Source organism: Varanus komodoensis, unplaced genomic scaffold, assembly GCF_004798865.1.
Source record: "Varanus komodoensis strain SLA01 unplaced genomic scaffold, ASM479886v1 scaffold7_3, whole genome shotgun sequence".
Lineage (NCBI taxonomy): Eukaryota > Metazoa > Chordata > Lepidosauria > Squamata > Varanidae > Varanus > Varanus komodoensis.
Genome location: NW_025336480.1, coordinates 14,031,878 through 14,055,600, shown reverse-complemented (window position 1 = coordinate 14,055,600; position 23,723 = coordinate 14,031,878). Strand labels below are relative to the sequence as shown.

Below are 23,723 nucleotides of genomic sequence, written 5' to 3'. Positions count from 1 at the left end.
CCCCCTATAGTGCCAAGCTAAATGGTATTCTGGGTGACTTTCAACGTTCTTAAAATATATTAACAAGGTCACATGGATTCTTACAGATATTCAGGGCAACTCCGTCTCCAGGGAAGGAGACCCAAGATTTTCCTTAAATTAGTTTGCATTATTTCCAGCTGAGCAAGAGCTTTCTCTCCCTACCCCAGATTTTTACCCCATGCAGCAGCTAAGAAATCACTGAAATATTTTAGGTATGCGGGCTATTAAATGGCCTTCCTTAGCAGAAAAAAATCAAAATAATCTCTACCACATAACAGGAAGTTGTTAATGCTTTATTGAGATGTACCTTCCAAGAAAAAAAAAATTCTGGAATGAACCACTCAAATATTTGAAGAAGGGCCACTGCTCTATTTACTGAGCATTAATTGTTCATCTCTATACAGCTCTATTACTGTAGAGCTGCAGGTATCCACACATCACCGACACTGTGCTGTTTAATTAGGAAAGCAAGACAGACATCACAGTCTACAGAGAAAAAGGCATGCAAGCACATGTAGCTTTCCAGAATGCAATGGTGGCTTCCCTGGGTGGTGCCCACAATGGGTAACTTTATGCTGAGTCAGGCTGTGGGTCCATCTAACTTTTGACACCAGCCTTGTCCATTCTGGTGTCCTCCAGATGTAGTGATGGGAATTGTTCTCTAACACATCTGCAGGAGCACTACACTGATGGGCAGAAGCTCTCCAAAGTTTCAGAAAGGTATTTGTCTCACTTGTGCCTAGAGATGCCTGGAATTAAACCCAGAATGTGTCGTATGGAATGCATCTGCTCTAGTCCCTTTTCTAGTGTGCTTGTGAAATTCAGAGACTTGCACACACTTCAGTCAGCTGCACGCTTTATGTTGTGGTTATGGTGCTCCCTTCCTTCCTAACTTGGTTCAGGCATCCTGGCCTCCCAATCAGACAGTTTGCTGTTGCACAGGGATCTGATAGCTTTATTATGATTGTTGACCTCTTCCAAGGATTTCATTATAAACGTCCTCTTCTCAATTTCTGATTCTTTGGAACAGAGCAGCATTTTCCTGAGGTGATGCTTGGTGAAGAGTTTCTCAGCCTAAGTCTCGACCAGGTTTGCAGCTTGATATCGAGTGACAAGCTCACTGTGTCATCTGAGGAAAAGGTACAGTCTTGCTGTGCACACTCATCACTGTAGAACTTTGTTTTGAGAAGCAGATAAAATAAAGGAATAACTCTGTAAAGGGGTCAAGTCCAGCAGGAAAGGACTTGGAAACAATGCAAAGTGAAACCATCTAAAGAAAAGAAGGCAGCATCCAGCATGACACTGCAGATCAAATAACATCAGGCTAGTGCTTGCTGGCACAATGGGTTTTTTTGGAGACACCAAAAACCATGCCAGCACCTGCTGTTGGTACTTTGCTGGTGGTGGTTTATGCTTGTGCAGTGTCATTTATGTTAACGGTGTCAGACTGGGTACAGCTCACAGTGCTCAACTGGAGCCTTGTGAGATGCACAGTAGGTCAGAGAGAGCACTGCTGTTGTGTTTCAGCCAGTCCTGCCAGTGCTAATCCTCAGGGCACCAAAGAACTGTTTTTTCACATGCTGAGCGACTGCTTCACAGCTTCAATTTGCCAAAATGGTGATAATGCAAAATAGGGGTTGGGCTTGGCTCCAGCCCCACATTGATTTTCTCTTGTATCACAGTAGGGCTTGCCTCTGAATATTTGTGGGGAGCTGATGTTTCAGGAGAACTGTGAACAGAGGATCACGAACTTGCTGTCATGGCCCTTTGAGATTTGGCTTAGGGCCTTTTCCCCCTGGTGACTCTTTGCCCAAGTCTTTTTTTTTTTGGGGGGGGGGCTTTGAAAGCACTCTTTGTCCCAAAGCTTTTTATATCTGATTTTGTCCTATGATTTTCTTTTCTGAATGTTATGATTATGTATTCTCATTCAGTTTTCTATGGCTTTGCTAGGTACTGTTGTGAAATTTTCTTTGACCATGAGCTGCTTTGTGCAGAGAGGAAAGGATATTTTGAAAAGCAGGATACAGATAATTTAGAATGGACTAATGGATTGCTAGTGACAGATTTTATTTTCCTGGGCTCCAAGATCACCACAAACGGTGACTGCAGCCAAGAAATTAAAAGACGCTTGCTCCTTGGGAGGAAAGCTGTGGCAAATCTAGACAGCATACTTAAAAGCAGAGACATCACCCTGCCAACAAAAGTGTGTATAGTCAAGGCTATGGTTTTCCCAGTTGCAATGTATGGCTGTGAAAGCTGGACCATAAGGAAGGTTGAGCACTGAAGAACAGAGACCTTTGAATTGTGGTGCTGGATAAGACTCCTGCGAGTCCCTTGGACCGCAAGGCGATCAAACCGGTCAGTCCTAGAGGAGATCAACCCTGACTGCTCTTTGGAAGGCCAGATACTGAAGATGGAACTCAAATACTTTGCCCACCTAATGAGAAGGAAGGACTCCCTGGAGAAGAGCCCAATGCTGGGAACAATAGATGGCAAAAAAAAGAAGGGGAAGGCAGAGGATGAGGTGGCTGGATGGAGTCACTGAAGTAGTCGGTGTGAGCTTAAGTGGACTCCGGGGGATGGTGGAGGACAGGAAGACCTGGAGGAGTGTTGTCCATGGGGTCGTGATGGGTCAGACACGACTTCATGACTAGCATAGCACAGCACAGCATAGCTGGGGAGTAGAACTTGAGTGACAATACTGTACTCTTCTCCTCTTCCTCTGTTACCTTTCTGTGTGGGAAACAGAAGATGTGCCTTCAAGTATTTGCATCCCAGGCCATTTGGAGCTTTAAAGGGAAGCAGCAGTGCACATCTTTGTGTTTAAAAGCCTCTGGATCTTGCAGTTAAGAACAGATGGGGAAATGTAAATGAAATGAAGGTGTCTAGCATCCTAGTTCAGTTGGGACTAGTGTAACTTTGGAAGTTCCATTGCAGGTTCAGGCAGGTAGCAGCAAAGTGCTATGTGCTGAGGGAAAAGAGTTCACTTTAATAGCTGCTCATCAAATTGGAAAGATGAGAAGGCACAATGACCAAAGTTCACAATTTAAAATAGCGCGAAATGAGCAATTAATTTCCCTTTGGCAAAAAGTACAGCACGCTGAATGGAATGCAATTAGTGCCACATTAAATTTAATGTCCCATCCTTAATTTACACTGGTCAGATGATACGGTTTTCAAAAAGCACCAGCATAGGTATGTGCACAAATGCCATCGTCACTTTTGGTCTGTGTTCTCAGCTGGCATATGCAGTCTGCTGCACACTCTGTAAATGGAACCTCTCTTACCTTGGAGCTCCCTCCCTGCATACGTGGATGAACCTTTTCAACCTGGTGGCTCATACCGAGTGCAGCTTCCCCGCTGAAATACATTGCAAGTTGTGGGATGCTGGGAGATCTGAACAAGGAGCATCATTTAAGATATGTGTCACTTAGGTTCACCATGGCATTTCATACAAATCTGGACCTGAAAGTAACAGCTAGTTATTTTAGAAGAATGAAAATTGCTAGTCTGTGTTGTGAGGAAAATGTGGCTTTCAATAAGCAGGAAAGATTCCTAGTGGCAAAACTGGATTTTTAATGTCACACTTCTGTTGATTTCATGGGATTCTACAGTTCTTCCATGGCCTTTAGGCTGTATTGCCACATGTCATTGCCCACTGCTTCTCTGCTGTGTTACTCCTGATAGACACAATAAAAAAGTCCTGTTTGGGCATTCATCTGAATGCGTGCGAGCTTAATCTGAGACCCTGCCCCTGCCCCTGCAGGTACACTGGCCTCACCACCTGTGTCTTCCAAGTGTTCTTGCACTGCCACCTTCAGCTTAGACCTTGCTATGTTGAATTGGTCTGGAAGGGAGTTTTAATAATCTTTGCTTTAATATGAGTAAAACTCTCAATGTAATTGTGAACCCTGACTGAACAGGAAAAAAAGAAAAGAAAAAGAAGTGAGGACAAAATAAGGCATGCAAATTAAGAATTCTGCATCTCACTCTTATTTTGTATGATTATTCCTGTGATTGAAACAAGGTGAAAGTTTTCTTGATGGGTTTCAAGCAGTTTTTTAAATAAGCTAATCTGCGTTATTACAAGTTACACCTGTGATTATTATGTTGTGCACAAACTGCATAACAACTTGCATGCTTGGGAATTAAAGTGTCTCATTTATTTGGAGTAGGAGAAAAGAAGAGAAAAGAGCAGAGAATTATGTCATATTTGAAGAATTATATTTGTATCTGGCACGTGCTTGATCTAAATATGTTCCCTTTTAGTTTTTTAAAGCTTCCTTTATCATTATTCTCTTTCCTTACCTTTTGAAATAAGTTTAGTTCGTTTCTGAAAACCTGTTGGTTAGCTTCTCAAACCTCTGCTTCTTAAGTTGGTTTTGACAGTTTTTGATGTAAGCACCTTTGATATAAAATTATATATATGTTTTCATGCTGTTTTCAGGTGTTTGAAGCTGTCATTTCTTGGATAAATTATGAGAAAGAGTCTCGCTTGGAACACATGGCAAAGCTGATGGAGCATGTCCGGCTCCCTCTCTTGCCTAGAGATTACCTTGTACAGGTTAGTAGTTGTCAAATCTCTACTGCAGGATTGAGAGTGTCTGTGACTTGCCATCTCTTGAGAGACAGTAGTCCTTGCCTGCCAGCACACTTGGTGAAAATGTCAATCTTTTCTTAAACGGAATGCTCCACTGGACAGAACAGGGGATAAACTTGACCATAATAACTAGTGCAATACAAACCCGCCTATTCTGTATTCTGTTGAATTTGGAAGATATGACTTTAGCAGCCTCATATTGTACACTTTCTTTCACTGACAGATGGAGTGGGCAAACCCTTCTATAATGTCCATAATTTGTTTGTGTGCAACAAAAACAACCACATGGATACTTCTAAGCATCCCTTTTCACCTGTTCTTTTAAGTGCCCTTTCCACAGCAACTATACCAAAACCACCATCTTTTTTTAACCCCCAGTGTTTAAAGGGAAGTTTGGGGGGATTTGCTGTGTAGATACTGGAAAAGTTCTTCCCATATGCTCATATGTCCTTATTGCCTCATGGCCATTGGTTTTAGAAGCTTCCTGCCCAGAATATGATGTCTCGAACAGACGGCACAATTTCTTTCCTAGGCACAATGCAAGCAGATGGCTGAACATGCCAAGTTTTTCCCATTGTTGAAAGGGAAAGTGGAAGAGGAAAGAGGTGTATGTGTTGGTGGGGCTCTGTTTTCCTTGGCTTGCAACTGGAGTGCTGAACATTTGAGGCTCTAGATTGCAGCTCCTGTCTAGAATACACGGCAATGCATGCATGGGTATTGATGCACAGATCAGCGTTTGAATATCGCATCCTCAGAACATCTTGGCTTTCCAAATTTTAATGTCTAGTACTTCTTTCTTCTAGTTGCTTATACTTTGGATTGCATTCTAATACTAGTAAGTGGAGTCCTTGCAAAAATGTCCAGGTGCAGAAACAGTGTTGCTGCATTTGGAGTGCATAAAACATTTAGGCCACATATGGACCAGCAATTTGTGGCATTCACTGACTCTCTGTGCAGCCTGTGCAAGTTGCCCCTGCCGCCGCCAAATTTTGCAGTGCTGATGGGAAGAATCTTGCATGAGGAGTCTACCAGTTTGAATCACTTCGAAGGGGGATTGGACCAATTCTTGGAAGAGAAGATGATCAACTAGTTCTTACGGCTCTATGCTACCTCCAGTATATGAGACCATATGCCTCTTTACACTGGGGAACATGGGTGGGAGGGTGCTGTGGATCTTGTTCTGCATGTGGGGTTCCCACAGGCATCTGGTTGGCCACTGTGTGGACAGTAGGCTGCCCCAGATGGACCCCTGAACTGATCAAGCATGGCTCTGAGGTTCCTAACAGTGTGAGCCACACAAATTCCTTTTCATGTAGCTCCTATTTCTGGGCTGCTCTCAGCTCAGCAGCAGGCATGTAATAGGCTAGGAGACTGCTTGGAAGGGATCCCATTTCTTCAGCTCTTTCTCACCCTAGTGATGAAAACCTTAACAAGTCAGGATCACACTGGCTGTCACCAGCATGAGCTTTGCTTGTAAAAGCTTCGGAGCACACAGGCAGGGGATCTTTAAACCCCCATTCCTAGGCATTACAATTGAGGAAGGGGGGGGGTCTGTCTCTTTCTTTGCCTCTGCTTCTTGAGTGGTTTCGAGAAGGGAGTTTGAGTTGTAACACTTTGTGTGTGTGGCTCCCGACTCAGTGTGGGAGTCCCCGGAGGCAAGAAGGTTGTGCAGCTATGCCTTTGATGAAGGTAGCATAACTTACATGCATCCTTGCCTAGATGGACTGGATAATACTGTCACGGATGAAATAGGAAGCTGCCTAGGAAGGCCTTGGCAATCATAGGCAGCCTATAAATGCATGTAGATAAATAAAAAAAGGTCACAATGGGTAGAATCCAGTACTGTTTGTGCACTAGCAAGACACTGGTGATTTCTGAAGCAAACCCAGAGATGCCTTCCAGCCAATTGTTCGGGTTGCTCTGGAAATCCCCAGCTTCCAGTTGTGCTAGCGGTGGGTCCTATGGGCTCAACAGACTGAACAGAGGTGTAGTGGCTGTGCTGGACTTCCCAGTGAAGCCAGATGTGGAAGAAGCAGTGAGGAATTTATATCGATACTCCTGTTCCAAAAGCGTTAGTGATAGTCAAAGCATATTCTTAATGACACTGCAAATCCACAGGGGTTCCCCCCTACTAGTGGATTAAAGCCATTGTACTAACCTTTCTTGATATTTTCAGACAGTTGAAGAAGAAGCTTTAATCAAGAATAATAACACATGCAAAGACTTTCTAATTGAAGCCATGAAATATCACTTACTTCCTCTGGATCAAAGGCAGCTGATAAAGAATCCTCGGACAAAACCAAGGACACCAGTCAGTCTGCCAAAGGTAAGCTAGATCTTCCGAGCCAGAGTTCACTCACTGGCTTGTCCTGAAATGTAATATGTACAATATATACAAATAATAATTTCCAGGTAGAGAAGTCTCGTCACTTCATATTCTATCAATCTGAGCCTTCCTCATCCAAGTGCTTTTCTATTATTGCTGATTTGAACCCCACTGAAATTATCCTGCATGCCAGAAAATTGTTTTTATTCTGCTGACTGTTGCTTTTAGAAGCCTCATATAAGTTCAGGTATTTTATTTTTCCAAATTTCTGTTTGCTGTTAAAAATACACAAATGCATGGGCTTTCCTTTATCTTGGAACTTTATTTCCCGCTCTTGCCAAGGTGATGATTGTGGTAGGTGGGCAAGCCCCCAAAGCCATTCGGAGCGTGGAGTGTTACGACTTCGAGGAAGAACGGTGGGATCAAGTTGCTGAACTTCCTTCCCGGAGATGTAGAGCAGGTATTCCTCCCTCTTTTTGAAACAGCCTCAGTCAGAATCCCAGGTATTATTATTCATTATGCATGTTATATTTTCCGTTATATTGTGCAACTGTATGTTTAGGCCACATAGCACAAACCCATTGGAGATAGTTAGATTGCAGCCATTCTTTGATAACAGATTCTGTCTGCAAACCACTTCATAGGTTTCAGCAGCCACTGGGAGTCATTTCACACATTACATTTTTTGAGTGTATAACAAGAAGTTGTATAACCAACAACTATGTGATTGCAAACCCTGGGTGCTCCACAGCTGTGAACTCACCAGGGAGTTGTGATTGGCTTAGCCATGGGAAGACTCAGAACCGGGCTGTCCTTGGAGTGCTCTGTGCAGCTGCCAATAAAGGCTGCTACAAAACGCTTCTGCATAGTGTTGGCTTCCTGTTGACAGCTGTGACATTTTGAAAACTAGTTTCTCCCCCAGATAGGATATAGTTTCCATGTCAGGGCCAGAAACCCTCACAGAAGTGCACTGCTGGCAGGAAGGTTCTCCTGGTACTAGGATGCAACATTTATACTTTATGGCTTCCACCAGGAACTGCCGCCACACTGGAAGGTTTCTTGGTTGCCTTCGTGTAGCTGCTGTAACATACAGCACCCCAACAGGAATTTTTTCAAAGAATGTTGCATAAAGCCTTTCTCTCCTCCAATTTGTTTTTAACAGGGGTGGTCTTCATGACTGGCAAAGTTTATGCTGTAGGAGGTTTTAATGGCTCTTTGCGAGTCCGAACGGTAGATGTATACGATGGAGTGAAAGACCAATGGACGTCAATAGCTAGCATGCAAGAAAGACGGAGCACTTTAGGAGCTGCCGTGCTTAATGAGCTTCTCTATGCTGTTGGTGGATTCGATGGAAGCACAGGTAGGTTGCTGAACAAAGGCCAAAGCCCAGGGTCAAATGTTGCCCCACCTTAGTTCTTCAATACTTTACAGTTCCTCTGAAATAATCGCTTCTTCCACTCGATTTCAAACATTCCTGCTGTATACAAACCCTCTTTGGTACTCTGTACATCCTATTTTTTACATCCTGCTTTATTTTAACTGTAGTTTCTTGAGAAAATTAATGGAAGCCTAGTTGTTGTTCATTGGACACCTTGTATGGCAGAGGCCATCTTTAATTAAAGGGCTGTTGAGTTTTGTATACATGATGCATTTTTGTCTGCTTGTATGAAGAGAAGCCTAACTGGAGTAGTTACACAAGAAAACGCTTTCCTTTTTCTTGATTTGAGCAGTGCTCAGAAATGAACATCTTTTCTCCATTTCTTATTTATTAAGTAGTACTTTTAAACTCAGATGTTGAATGATTTTAAGTAACAAGCATCGAGATGCTAGTCTCAGGCATAGATGCTCTTTGCAAGCGTATTAGTGGGGGGCATATTAATGGGGGTGGTTTAATATGTGGACAGGAAGCTTCTGGCTACTGGCTTAGTTCAGCCAGCTTTCTTCTCCTTTCTGCATGGAAGTCACATGAGTATTAAGACAAAGAAGGCACTATATTCTGCTAAGCTGTGGAAGCAGAAAACATGTTTATGTTGTTTTCAAAACAGGTCTGGCTTCTGTGGAGGCCTATAATTATAAAACCAATGAGTGGTTTTTTGTGGCACCTATGAACACAAGAAGGAGCAGCGTTGGAGTGGGAGTTGTGGAGGGTAAGAACAGCAAGCTGACATCTCAGGCCCTGCAACTTCGCTAACTGTGGCATTCCAGCCACAAACCCTGTTGAGGATATAACATGGAATTAGCTGGAACTGCCCGGTGCTGTGGGGTGTTCTGTAGATAAACCCCCCTCTTGAAAATAAGGCTAAGCACAGCAGTGGCTGAGGTATATGCTTAGATCCTCAGTGCTGAACATTGTATTCCTTAGTGTGCTAGAAAGCATTGCTTGCTTCTTATCAGCTGGCCTGATAGAAATCAAGGTTGCTGGAGGCATGAAATCCTGCACTGGCTAAACCATGTGCTAAAGTGTGCTCTATCCGCAAGGCCACTTGATTTTTTTGCCCTAAATGAAAGTTGTTTCGGTTAACTTTCATTTACTGCCCAGAGAGCCTCAGCCCTTGGGCGGTATAAAAATGAATGAATAAATAAGTATACAAAACATGGCATAATAGGAATTTCTTGAACATAGAAAGCACCATCGATTACTTATTCAGTGGTTCTCTAGCTCCATCTAGTGAGGAAAGATCAAATCTTTCACATCCGCCCAAATGGGAATTTGCCACCTGTGCTGCATGAATGTGGGGATACTCGCTTACTCTGTAATTCCTCACTTCCAAGTCTCCATGCCCATGCAAAAATTATCCCATCATCCTTGGGTAAATATACTCCAGCTAAATTGTTCTTCAAATTTCACCAATGGATCTATGCATTTGATACGTGTGAAAAATGTTAGGTGGAATGCATTATAAAGATGGACACCTATTAAACACATGGGTTTTCACAATGTAAAATAGGTGAGACAGTTAGCAAAAGGAAAGCATTGGTTGTAGCATCTTAATGCTGCCACTCTGCATTCCTTCACTCTCTTCTGACTGGTCAGTGCTGCATATTCATTCCATGCAGGTAAACTCTATGCTGTGGGTGGTTACGACGGAGCATCACGTCAGTGCCTTAGTACTGTGGAGCAGTATAATCCGGCTACAAATGAGTGGGCTTACGTTTCAGATATGAGCACTCGGCGCAGTGGTGCAGGTATTTCATTCTCAGCTGTCACTTTTCAGTTTTTCCTCCCCTTTACTGGCTCGTATCCTATTTTGCCCTGGGATTTGCAGGACTGCATTTCATGCTTCTAAAAATAACTCTGAGAAGGAGCAGAAATAGCATTTCTGCTCTTTTCCAGAAGTGGACAGGTCAGTAAGGCTCTCGGAAGGGAGCTCTGCTGATTTGTCCCAAGTTGGAAATGAACAGTTGCATGCATTTCCAGGATCGCTTTCAGAAGTGTGAAGCCTCGTTATGCAAGCAGTCACTGTGCGAACTCAACAGAACCGGTGGAATCGGAGTACCCCATGAGTGTTCTTTCCATACCCAATCTTTGAATAGCTATTACATTTATTTATAGTTACTACATTTATTTTAAGAGTTCAGACTTCATTAAAAGAAATCCGCTGTGTGCCTTTCCTGGTGCCTGGTGCCAGTACTGTGTCTTCTCAGAGATTAGTTTTAAGGAATCTGCCCAGTATAGATTCTGTTCATTTTCAGGCCAAATGCTGGCATGAGACCAATGCAGGACTTGGAAGCATTCTGCCAGAGAAGAGTTGAAAATAACTCGATAGCAAGTGATGGAGGAAAATGGAAACTTTTTTGGTCTTGTCTACAGATGGAGGGAGAAGCTATTGCAGATAACCGCACAGACCCAGCCAAACATGTGGTCTCTTCTAAGAGCAGCTGGTGGCCAAGGTGATCCCAGCTGAAGGAGACCTACCACACAGACAGTGTTAGTAGCTGTAGTCCGTGCACGTCTTCATAGATTCCTTTCCAGACACACCCAACTGGCACTGACAAGCAAGCAAGGAAGTGGGCATGCATTTGGCTTTGTCTGTGGGATTTTCATGTTCAAGGTTGCCTTGCGTTGCCCAGTTCTAATGTGTACCTTTAATTTCTATGCTGCTTCTAGCAGGATGGATGGCTCAGGTGTGTTCCCTAGTTGGCCAGTGAGGCAGGCACAGCATTTATTGGTTCATCTCAGGAATGGGGGACCTTTAGCTTGTAGGCCTTATCCAACCTGGAGAGCTTCACCAGCTGCCTGTGGGCCTGCCAGGAGCTCAAAGCCCATCCCCTGGAGGAATCCCTGCTCAGTGATGGGAGAAAACAGCAGGAATTCCTTTGCACGCCACTCTGTCTCCCAACCAGGGTGGCAGGCAGCAGAAGATTGCCAGCTGGACAATTGCCTTCATGCACTCTTGCCACGATCACAGCGAAGAGCAGAGATTTCCTTGCTCGCTGCTTCCCTGCTGAAGAGCAGGCGCTCACTTTTGTGCACCCTGTCCTCGCAGCTGGGAAGGGAAACCGGTCACGAAACTGGCAACTCAGCCAGCTCTTGGAGAAGCCACTCTTGTAAGTGCCAGCAGAGGCAGTTGGTGTGCCACACCCCAACCAAGCCAGCTGCTCCTCCAAGGGTTGGCGGAGGCCTTTTTCCCACGCAGAGGGAGGCATGGAGTCTGTCTCTTGTGCTCTTTCTGGACAGAGGAAAGAAAAGTGGGTGGGGATCAAGACCAGATGACATTAGTGAGGGGAGGGGCTCCTTGTCCTCCACTTGACAGGGAGGGCTTTCTGTTTCTCTTTGTTGTCCAGGGTTAGGGGACTTTTGTTCATCTCATAAGCCTTTGTCATAATGGAGCAGTTTAGAAGATAGGAGTGGCAAAGAAATTCCGGATTGAATACAGAGCTGGAACTTATGACGAGGGCACTGTAAGCCTTGGGTGGAAACTGTGCTCTGCTTTGTAGGTGTCGGCGTGCTGAGTGGACAGCTCTATGCGACTGGAGGACATGATGGTCCTTTGGTGAGGAAAAGTGTGGAAGTGTACGACCCTGGAACAAATAGCTGGAAACAAGTGGCAGACATGAATATGTGTAGGAGAAATGCAGGTATGTATTTCATATATTGCCAAACATTTATATGCCCCTTTTCACATATAAACAGTCTTTTAGAGCAGTTAACTTTATATTAAACAAAACACCTATAAAAAGGTAATTTCTATTTATTTTGCATTCATCTCATTTTGTTTTAAGGAGTAATATCTACATGCTTGAAGAGAGGTTGGTTTGATGTGTCTTTAAACATAGTGACTAGATTGTATATAAGAATCTATTCATTTAAGTCTGCTGGAGCTCTGGTGTTCAGCAAGGAATCTGGCATCCAGTGTGGAACATAATTTCCAGGGCATCCGTTTTCATTTTAAGAACACGTTTCTGTCTCTTGTGGTTGCATGCAGAACAGACAATCTGCTTGTTTGGGTATTCAGAGTACTCTTAAAACATCCCTCAAGTGATGTGCAATAGCTGTGAGTGGAACAGTAATGTCACTATAGAATACAATAAAAATATGACCATGGACAATAGAGAGCTTGTCAATAGAGTGCACAAAAGCCAAAGTAAATTTATGTGTTTATTTTATAGGACTTCCAAGTCCAGCCGTAGAGACTTTTGTACACGGCACATTTCCTACTCTCCCATCCTTTCCTGCTCCCCCATCCACACCCTTTTTCTTTCTTTGTATCTATTTGTATATTTATGAGCATTTCAGCATAAATCGAGCCCCCAAATCCATTTATAAAGCAATTTTTACAAATTTGGAAAAAAATTAAAGCTTTGTCAGACCTCATGGACCATGGGCCAAATTCAGCCTGCCAGGGATTGGCACTGCCTTTCTCACCAACCACCAACTGTTTGGTGGATTCCCCCCTTTTGTGTTGGTTCTGCAGGGTGGGGACATGCAAGGACATGACTGATAGAATTGGAAGTGGAGGCAAACTCAAAGTTGTCTTCACTTCAGTATCTTTATTTTCCCATCCACCTGCCCTGTGGATCCAGTTTTATGGGCTTTTTGGACTCTCTATTGAGGAAGGGAGGATTTTGGAGAAGGCTTAGGATAACTCATACTTTGGTCTCTCTGATCTCCGTCCCCTGCCCACTAGAACACATGCTTCCTTCCTTTTGCAGGGACACTTTTCTGACCTCAGAGGCTGTGTTCTTTCCATGCCAGCTGATAGTGGGCAGGGGAGGAGGGCCAGGTCTTCCATGCCCCTTCTGAGGTTGGACTGCCTCCATAGACTAAGAAAGGAAGATCTGAACAATCTTATGGTGGATGCTGCCCCTGGATTCCTCTCTCCAAGTTTAAATGCCTCTCCTAAAACTTAACAAGAGCTTTAGGCTACAGTCCTATGCATGTGTAGACAAGACAAAAATCCTACAACTTGCATCCATGCTGGCTGGCAAATGTTGGGCTTGTAGGGCTGTTTTTTTCTTTTTCAACATTCATAGAATGGCATCTTTGGGAAAATATGTGGGTATATTTGGACACTCCTGCCTTTGTTTTTGGCCCTGCACACCACTGCAATGTGGATTCAAAGAGCTTCTCTGAAATTGAATTGGCCTTTAGGCTAGAAGCGGTTTGGCACTCCTGCTGTAAAGCATCACGCTAGAATTAAGAGTAGGAAAGAATCTTAAAAATTTGGGGCTAGGGCTAATACCACCCAAATATTAAAGAGTATTAAAAGCGCTTTGACAGTCCACCTAAAACTGGACAAAGACTTTGACCCTCCTTGTGTTCCTGCCCACCTAGACTCACCTAGAACAGTTCTGAGGAGGAGCTTCAGTTACAGTGCATGGAGAACAGCGAAATGAGTGTGGACTGGGACTGGATGCCATCAAGGAGTTTAGGGGCTGAAGCTTCGCCTCCTGTTGTATTCTGTCACGTACAGGGAATCCAGGACTGCACACTGTCCTCTAACATGTTCAGTACCCAGTCTGTACCTTGAACCATGCCCAAATAGTCTAAAAAATGGGTATCTGTTCATTCTTCGTCGTGGCCTCTGTGTATCACACATACAGGTACTGCGCCTGCGCAGTGCCTGTGGCCAGAAGATTGATAGCTAACGGTTTTTGGCGGGAAGCTCCGCTCCCCTCCCCTCTGTGGCCTATAAAGAGCGGAGCGTCCGCCATTTTGTTCAGTCTTTGCAACCACCGTTCACTGTGCCTCATGCCACTTTCGATTTTCGCTTCGACTATTACCTCGTTCTCGAATTGTCCCTTATCCTAGTTTTTTCCTCTCCTTGTTCCCAGCTTATTATTCTGGGTAGCTTTCTCTCATTATTTCTTCTTTTGATCTATCAATATATATCCTCTTCACTATCTCTCTTTTCTTCCTCTTCTTCTGCGATGGCACAGTGAGCGGCTTTCCGCAAATGCGCGGATTGCGGGTCAAAAATGGCACCAACTGACCCGTATGACCTATGCCTCCTCTGCCTGGGAGAGGGGCATAGGATGGATAAATGTGTGCAATGCCTGGCCTTCTCCAAGCAGGCCAGGAAGAACCATGAAAACCGGCTTCGGAGGCTCCTTTGGGATCGGGCTCTGATGCAGTCAGACCTGCTCATCACCGTCCTAAAACCTGGCTCCGCTTCTGTGGCCCCACCCTCACGGCCTTCGGACGAAGGTGCGTCTGCTTCGGTGGCCCCCTCTGCTTCACCTAAAAAGAAGCATGAAAAGCGGAAGCACGCCAAAGAGAAGTCGGCAGGCCAGAAAGGAGAAGGTCTCCAAGCCTCCAAAAAAGTCTAAGACTTTGGACCATCCCCGAAATCGGAATTCGGAACCGATGGGACTCTTGGCACCAGTGGCGGTTACGATACCGACCCCACCCGAACTGGTCCTCCAGGAGGCTATGCGGGTTACCCCTCAAGGGTCTCCCGCCGTTCGGTTGACCTCCCACCTGCACCCCTTCCAACTCTACGGGGTTCAATTTCTGATGGGGAAATCCAAGACTCCCCTCCTAGGGTGAGGTCACCGACACCCATGCCTACGGTGACGATGGAAACGGATGTTGGCCTGTCCCCACCAGGGAGCCGGAGGAGCCGCTCGGTAGAGCAACGCCCGGAGAGTTGGTGTCGCCCTTACTACCATACTTGGGGTGATCCGCTCTCTGTACGGTACTACCCTGCTCCCAGGGCACGATCATCTCCACCCAGCGACCAACCGCGATCAGTGGATTCGAGGCGGGTGCCACCTCGATCCCCACAAAGTGGAAGCAGCCGCTCCTTCTCGCTGGCAGAGTCGTCATCTTCGGCCCCACCCTACTATGGTGCCGATTCGGCTGACTCGGAGGTCGACTCAACCTCCCCGGACATCGCTGTGACATCCCAGGGTCCTGTGTCACCCGACGAGTCCCACGTCTCCTTCGCGGAGCTGATGTCGAGACTTGTCCAGTCCCTGGACATCGATGCTGCCCAGCACCCGGGACCGTCGACGGACAAGTTTTACGACGTCATCCGCGGGGAGCAATCGACATCTATCGTTCTGCCGCTCATAACCTCCTTGCGGCAGGCGATGACGCAGCCCTGGGACCTGCCATCACATCCTCAGCCGACGTCCAGGAGGTATGAGTCGATGTACAGGGTTTGGGAAGAGGATATTCCCTTCCTTCTCAAACACCCAAAACCGAACTCTGTGGTCGTCGAATCCTCGCAGGGCAGAGAGGCGAGAGGACACACGGCACCGAGAGATAAAGAGGGCCGAAAAATAGACTCTCTGGCCAGGCGAGTCTATGCTGCTTCGGGCTTGGGACTTCGCATATCAAATTATGAGTCGACGTTGGTGAGATATCAATATTTTATTATACAGCGCCTCCACAACGTCGCCTCCACTCTCCCAGACCACCAGGGTGATCTCGCGAAGGTCCTGATCAAGGAAGCCATGCAGGTCGCAGTGCAGCAGTTATCCACGGCAAGGCACCACATGGATACTGACTCCCGGGCCTTGGTCGGTGCTGTTTCCATTTGGAGGCATACATGGCTCCGTAATTGTAATTTCCCGGAAGAAACCAAGCGGCGGATAGAGGAAATACCTTTTGATGGATCCGGGCTTTTCTATTCTCAAACCGACCATAAGCTCAAGAAGCTCCATGAATCGAGGATGACGGCACGCAGGATGGAGATCCAGTCTCACACTAGACGTAAGTGGTCCTGGAATCGTCCATCCTACAGGCAATCCTACCAACCGAGACAGCAGCCTCAACACCGCCAGCAACAACAACAGCAGCGACACCGTCCTCAGCCCCAACAGTGTTTCCAGCAGGGCCACCATCGTTTTGACAATCGGAGGCAATGCTGATGGGACTGGCGAACCATTCCTCACACTCCTTCAATACCCACCCCCCTCCCATTTGGGGATCGGCTTCGAAGCCGACTCCCCATTTGGGAGTCCATCACATCTGACCGGTGGGTATTATCCATTGTTCAACACGGCTATTGAATAGAATTTGACATCGTTCCTCCTTCGAGTCCGATCTGGTCTGCTGTATGCTCACCGGTACTCCTCGACGAAATACGTCAACTTCTCCGTAAAGGAGTGATTCATTAAGTATTTCCATCTGACGGACTTCACGGATTCTATTCCAGATACTTCACGGTCCCTAAGCAGGATGGTGGTCTACGTCCGATTTTGGATCTATGGAACTTAAATACATTTATTGTACCAAGAAAGTTTCGTATGACTACCCTTCAGAACATTTTGCTGTTGTTAAGGAGAGAGGATTGGTTCGCCTCACTGGACTTGAAGGACACCTACTTCCACATTTCAATTCACCCAAATTACAGGCATTTCCTTCGTTTTGCGATTGCAAGCCAACTTTATGAGTTCACAGTTTTACCTTTTGGACTGGCTACGGCTCCGAGAGTTTTTACCAAGTGCATGGCTCCTGTCTGTGCCTTCCTACGCCTTCAGGGCATACAAATTTATCCGTACCTCGATGACTGGCTGTTGGTCTCACAGTCCAGAGAAGGACTCTTGGCAGCCATCCATAAGACCTGTGCCTTACTAGATGACCTAGGCTTACGTATTAATACAGAGAAATCTTCTCTTCTCCCAACACAGATGCTCACCTTCATCGGAGCCCGCTTGGATTCAATGTAGGAGAAAGCTTTCCTCCCGCAGGACAGACAACAGACTCTTGCTCGCCTTATCCATCGAATCCGACGAGAGGGAACGGTCGCGGCGAGGTCTATCCGGAGGGTCCTGGGACATATGACGTCCTCAGTTGCTGTGGTTCCACATGCCAGACTTCGGCTTTGCTCGCTACAACTATTTTTCAACAGGGTGTATCACCCTCAAAGAGAGCCACAGTCCAAACTGATTCGGATCCCATCTTCCGTGCTCCACTCTCTGCGCTGGTGGCTGAAACCGACCAATCTTACACTAGGAGTCCCCTTCAGGGCGCGATCTCCTACGATAACCCTCAGCACCGACGTGTCTCTCCTAGGATGGGGAGCGATATGCCCTGGCCTATCTACCCAGGGTACGTGGAATCGTCTAGAATCCACGAATCATATCAACTTCCTGGAGCTACTGGCAGTCTTCAAGGCCCTCCGTTCTTTCGAGGACCTCCTTCATCATCAGATCGTTCAGATAACCTTGGACAATATAGCGACCGTTTTTCATCTGAACAAACAAGGAGGGTCGAAGTCACCAACTCTAGCCAGACTCTCGATGGAAATTTGGGACTGGTGCATTCAGAGACACATTGCGCTGATGGCTGTTCATGTGGCTGGCATAGACAACATGCACGCGGACCTTCTCAGCAGGCACATGTTCACCTCTCACGAGTGGAAACTGGACCCTCGTACGTGCAACCACCTTTTCAGGCACTGGGGGTTCCCTGATGTGGACTTATTCGCTACCCAACAGAACAGGGTGTGCGAGGCTTACTGCTCAAGAGCGGGAATCGGACACGCGTCCCTAGGGGACGCATTCATGATCCCTTGGAACAACATGCATTTCTATGCCTTCTCTCCGAGCCCTCTTCTGATGAAGGTCATAGCAAAGATCGTGCACGACCGGGCATCAGAGATACTAGCTGCCCCTTGGTGGCCACATCAAGCGTGGTTTGCGAAACTACTCGACATCTCTCACAGGGAATTTCTTCATCTTCCATCGCTCCCATATCTTATAACGCAGGTGGACGGCACACTTCGCCACCCAGACTTGCTCTCATTGAACCTAATAGCGTGGCGAATTCGATGATTGACGTTCCATCGATACCGATGACGGTTTCGAGAGTTACGAATCCGACAACTTCTGTTAATCTATCGGTACCGATGATGACTTCATCCACCTCGGATCCAATTGTCGAATCACTCGGGTGCTTCCCCTTTCTCTGATCTCTCTGCACCATCCAGTTCGAGACAAGACCCGTTGAATTCGAATCCGACGTTTTTGCACCCTGATATTCAGCATATCTTCGACTCTGCCTAAAAGCCATCTACAAGGAGGTCATATAAGGCTAAATGGAAACGTTTTTCCACCTTTGTCGAGTCGCGTTCGTTCTCTCCATTCCTCTCATCTATTGAACAAATTCTTCAGTTCCTTCTGGAATTTCACCATTCCGGATTGAAGCCGTGGTCCATTAAAATTTATACAGCCGTGATAGCCTACCACCGTGGATTAGTCGAAGGATCACCTCTGTTTTCTCATCCTATCCTCAAGAGATTCTTGAGGGGACTATATAATCTTAACCCATCAATTAGACTGGTTATGCCCACATGGAGCCTTTCTGTAGTTCTGCAGGCCCTTATGAAGGCCCCCTTTGAACCTTTAGCGACGGTGGATCTGCAATTGGTTTCTTGGAAGACAGCGTTTCTTGTAGCTGTCACTTCAGCCCAGAGGGCCGGTGAACTTTGCGCTCTTCGAATAGACCCTCCTTATCTAAACTTACACAGAGAGAAGGTCGTTTTACACCTCGACCCGTCTTTTTTACCCAAAGTGTCTACACCTTTCCATACAGGACAAGACATTGTGCTGCCTGCTTTTTTCCCATCACTGTCGACCCCTTTGGAAAGATCGTTGCACTCACTTGATGTTCACCGTTGCTTAGCCTTCTACCGATCGTGGACGGAGTCTATTCGGCGATCCAATAGACTATTCATCAAATATTCTACTAGGGATCAGGGCGATCCAGTCACTCCACAGAGACTTTCTAAGTGGATAGTCCACACTATTGTCTTGTGCTATCAGTTAGCTAAGCTCGAACTGCCTTCAGTTCCCCGCGGCCATTCTACTAGAGCTGTTGCAACCTCGTCTGCGTTCGCAGTGGGGGTCCCGATTGATGACGTCTGCCGAGCTGCTACTTGGGCGAACCCTTGCACCTTCGCCAGGCACTACCGTCTCGATGTTCGAGCTCGACGGGACTGCTCCTTCGGTAGAGCTGTACTCTCTGTTCTTCACTGAGGACACCTTCCCTCCTCCTTGATGGTAAACTTGTTAATCTACCCATATGTGTGATGCACAGAGGCCACGACGAAGAAAAGCAGGTTGCTTACCTGTAACTGATGTTCTTCGAGTGGCCATCTGTGCAGTCACACAACCCACCCGCTGGCTCCGCTTGGTGTCGGTGAGTGGACGCATTGACAGCTCAGTGTCGATGAGAAGGCATCTTTGGTACCGACCATCCCCCATTTTTACGGTACCGACAAAAAACAAAAAAAAAAGATTTAAAATTATTAAGAGATCGTACGTTCGGTCGCAAAGACTGAACAAAATGGCGGACGCTCCGCTCTGTATAGGCCACAGGGGGGAGGGGAGCAGAGCTTCCCACCAAAAACCGTTAGCTACCAATCTTCCGGCCACAGGCACTGTGCAGGTGCAGTACCCATATGTGTGACTGCACAGATGGCCACTCGAAGAACATCAGTTACAGGTAAGCAACCTGCTTTTTCAAGATTAGTCAAAAAGAGAACTAAATGGGGCTGAATCGTTTCATTTTTTTGCAAAGCAAATGGCAGGAGCATTCGGTGGATTGGAATGGGATTGTGGGAAGTGTGCTCTGTACTGATCATACATTGGCTCAGTATGTCTGTACAAGGGTGAGCAACTTGTGGTCCTCTGGATGCTTTGAATGGCAGCTCCCCTCAGCACTGGCCAGCATAGCCAGCAGTCAGAAATGGTGCCAGTTGTCTGTAGTGCTCCCTGATAGGCAGCACCTGTTAAGAGTTTCAAGCAGGAGTTTTTCCCAGCCCTCCATGGAGAGCTTGTGAGTTCATGTTGGGACTTTCTGCATGCAAAGCCTGTTGGGTTTGTTAACCATCTCTCATTCTTTGAACTTACGAATGGGCTTACTTTGTCCCAAATAGAGGTCTTCTTGGTGCCACCTTCTGATGGCCACCATTTATTTTCCCAGAATTCCCAGGATGCCTCCTTGTTCCAGAACTTTCTGAGTGTGTCAGGAGTGAAGTGGTGTCCTCCTGTGGGCAGGTGGCAGCAAAACATGTTTTTGAAAACCCTGCCCACCAGTGAGTGTTAATGAGATGGATATGTAACAAATTACAAAATTTCCACACTCCTAAATAGTCATAAGAACAGCTTATGAAAATTGAGTTTTTTAAAAGTATCCTGATATCAGCAAACATGCCAATGACGGTTGGGTATCTAGGCACAATGCTAGCACTGTGAAGGCCTGAAGAGCATATTTTTGTCCCAGGGGTGTGTGCAGTGAATGGACTTCTCTATGTGGTTGGAGGAGATGATGGTTCCTGCAATTTGGCATCTGTAGAATACTACAACCCAGTCACTGATAAATGGACCTTATTACCAACCAATATGAGCACTGGAAGAAGTTATGCAGGTAAGTGGCAAATTGAGCCTGGAGGCAATCGAGTGATGGGCAGGGCAGTCCCTGTTGCCTAGATACTTGTGGGAGCTCTTGGCAGGGAGCCAGCGCTTTGGCCATGAACTCTCCAGTGGCCCATCTGAGTGGGGAAGCAAAGGCAGGTCAGCCATGGAACAAAGGGGACCAAGAGGTGGAACCCCTTGGCGCAATCCTCAGTAGTCAGTAACCCATTCCAGAGAAGGAGAAAACCGAGGCGCAACACAAATAGAGGGGCATTTGTCAGGGAATCACACAGAAGTACTGTTTTGTACACACATATTCTTGTTCCAGCAACAAATTCTGATCTATGGAGACTCATGACTCTGTGATGATGAGTTGGTGGGAAGAATCCACTCAACCATAATAGCCATGAAAATAATTAAAGTAAGACAGGAGATTCTCCATGCCATACAGAAAGGCAGTCTTTGGAGGAGAGGGACAAGTTCTGAAAGCATTTTTATATATATAAAAATAATATATATATATATATATATATATATATATATATATATATATATATATATAAAAATATATAATCTCCACCTTTCTCCCATTGTGGAACTCCAGATGGCCATATGGGATGTCCGGGTGGTCTCCCCCTAAGCTCAGGCTAGCCCCTGGGCTGCTTAGCTTCAACATAGTAGACATGTATCTTTATATGAGCAGAGCCTTCCACAACCCTCTCTCCATGTCTCTTAGAAAGCAAAGTCTGGGCATCCAAAATATACCCTTTTCCATATTTACAGAGCATCCCCAAAAGAGGGGTGTAATGTCTGAGTAACTACAACTGAGAAATCAGGGTGGTGCAGGGAGAGAGGAGATCAAGTGAAGTTTACTTTTGTGTAGAGATCTCTAGCTTTACACAGCAAGATTGGGGTGGGGGAGGAAAAATGGACCTATCAAAGAAGGAACTATTGTGTACTTTTTAGATCTAGAAAGATCCTTCCAAGCTGTGGTTGCTGCAGCCTCTTGCTCTGTCTGTCCTGATTTTACACACATGAGCTTTCAAAATACTTTACATACATGAAAATAACAAAAACTCATTTGCTGTGCTGGCATGCACCTTCCTCATCTTCCTCCCAAGGGGTGGGGGGAATCACTGTTTGTTGCTTAAAAAATGGACTGGGAGAACTGTAGGACTCTTTAAATTCTGCCTGCTGTGTAGTTGTTACAGGCAGAATTATGAACAACTCAAATCTTTGGATCTTGGGCATTCTCCTAAGTCTAGAAATTATTGACTGCACATGTGCTTTTCTCTTCCTTTGCAGGTGTAGCTGTGATCCATAAACCATTGTGACAGCAATTCATATGAAAGCAAAGATGACAAACTGTGTCTGTATAACTTGGTGGATTTTGGAAGATCCTGGTATCTTAACTGCCACTCTGTTGTTGCACTGCCAGCATGCCCAGCACATGCTAAGACCACCTAACTCTGCTCAGCAATAGCAGTGCATCAGTATGAAAACCCTGCTGTGAACGTGAAATAACGTGTCGGTTGAGTGGGGTTTTTTGGGTGCAATCCGCTGTTTTATGTACAGCTGGGACTAAGTTTGAAGTGAATTTCTCAAGAGAGGAAATGTTTCTTTATGGCATGTAAGAGGGAGAAACAATACTTTGGAATACTTCACTACTGAAGTTGCATACACACTATATGTGCTAGAAGGCATTTCCTGTAATTACACCTTTAGACAAATCTACTGAGACTGGAATTTTGCAATGCCCTTCAAAAGAACCTGGCCTACAAACAGGTCAGAGGAATACACTGGGAACTCTGCTCATACAGTGTATTGGCCCCATTTTGTGCACATACACTAGTTGGACTTTGTAACTGCGATTCAGGACACGGGAGGTATGCACTCTGTGACTTCCATCTTTTGCATAGAACTGCATTCACATACAGGATCAGATGAGCAGCTCCTTCTCTGGGGTGGAGGCATACTTCAACTACCCAAAGACTAACAACCCCATAGAAGCATAGTGTTCTGCAGGGCACTTCAGAATGAATTTCGCTCAAGGAAAGGGGAGTCTAGATACTGTGTCTCTTGTTTATTGCCAAACAATTCAGAAAATCCAAGCTTCACACACCTCTTTTAAGGGGACATTTAGGTCCTTGTAGTTGATTTGAAAGAATCCGCTCTGGTCACGTCTAATTCTCCTCCAACACTCATGGAATTCAGTCGTGGATTTAGAGTTCCAGCCCAGCTCTAAAAGCTCCATCAGGGTGTGGCGCGCAAAGATGATATTGCCAAGAATAATGGTTTTGAGAGAACTCTGGACAAGCCTATCTGAGCAAATGGGACTTCAGGATCACACACAGGATGGCTAGCAGTCTGTCTGGAAAAGTAATTGTAAATCCTGACCGAGTTGAGATTAGACTGGACTGGGTTCCACCTATACCTGCATATACCTCTCATGCATTTGGCCAAACACCATTCGTGGTCCAAGATGATATTTAAAACCTTTAAGTGTCTTAAATGCTTCCACCATATGATTGTTTAATTCCACCCATTTTTCTTAACTGTCCTTTTATTGTTCTCCATATTTTCATTATTATAGCTGGCTTAAAAATGTTACTTGATGTCTAAAACATATTGTCTAATTAGCAAAGAGAACTAAGTTAGTTTTGAACATAAGGAATTCCAAATCCAGCAGGGGGAGTGAGCTTAGATATCACGGCGAGGGCATGGCGGCGCAGGATAATTTGGATTCCCAGATCTGAGGTTGGAAACAGTTCGGTCCTGGTTCCCCACAGCAGCCAGCATGGAAGAAACTGCATTGACTGCCTCTTCAAGGTTAGAAAACAGAGACGGGGGTGGGGAGACAAAGAAGCAGGGAGTGGGGAAGGCTGGGACTCCTAAGATGCAAAATCAGCCATCTCACTGAATGCAGAGAATGAGCTGCAGCGGGGTGGGAATCACCTTTGCTGCTGC

At 45.7% G+C, this 23,723-nt stretch overlaps 1 protein-coding gene across 2 annotated transcripts in view; it reads left to right on the top strand.

Annotated features, from left to right (window-relative positions):
• KLHL3 (kelch like family member 3) overlaps window positions 1-23,366 on the top strand; it is a 63,861-nt gene extending 40,495 nt beyond the window's left edge. Inside the window, exons 5-14 of one of the 2 annotated variants that reach the window (XM_044454525.1) lie at window positions 1,057-1,161; window positions 4,469-4,585; window positions 6,798-6,947; window positions 7,290-7,407; window positions 8,110-8,307; window positions 8,993-9,094; window positions 10,005-10,133; window positions 11,886-12,026; window positions 20,626-20,769; window positions 22,062-23,366. In XM_044454525.1, the coding sequence (XP_044310460.1) occupies window positions 1,057-1,161; window positions 4,469-4,585; window positions 6,798-6,947; window positions 7,290-7,407; window positions 8,110-8,307; window positions 8,993-9,094; window positions 10,005-10,133; window positions 11,886-12,026; window positions 20,626-20,769; window positions 22,062-22,090 (1,233 nt within the window). In that variant the 3' untranslated portion in view covers window positions 22,091-23,366. Of the gene's footprint in view, window positions 1-1,051; window positions 1,162-4,468; window positions 4,586-6,797; window positions 6,948-7,289; window positions 7,408-8,109; window positions 8,308-8,992; window positions 9,095-10,004; window positions 10,134-11,885; window positions 12,027-20,625; window positions 20,770-22,061 lie in introns of both variants that reach the window. The other variant, XM_044454524.1, reaches the window with a different exon arrangement.
• The last annotated feature ends 357 nt before the right edge of the window (window positions 23,367-23,723 follow it).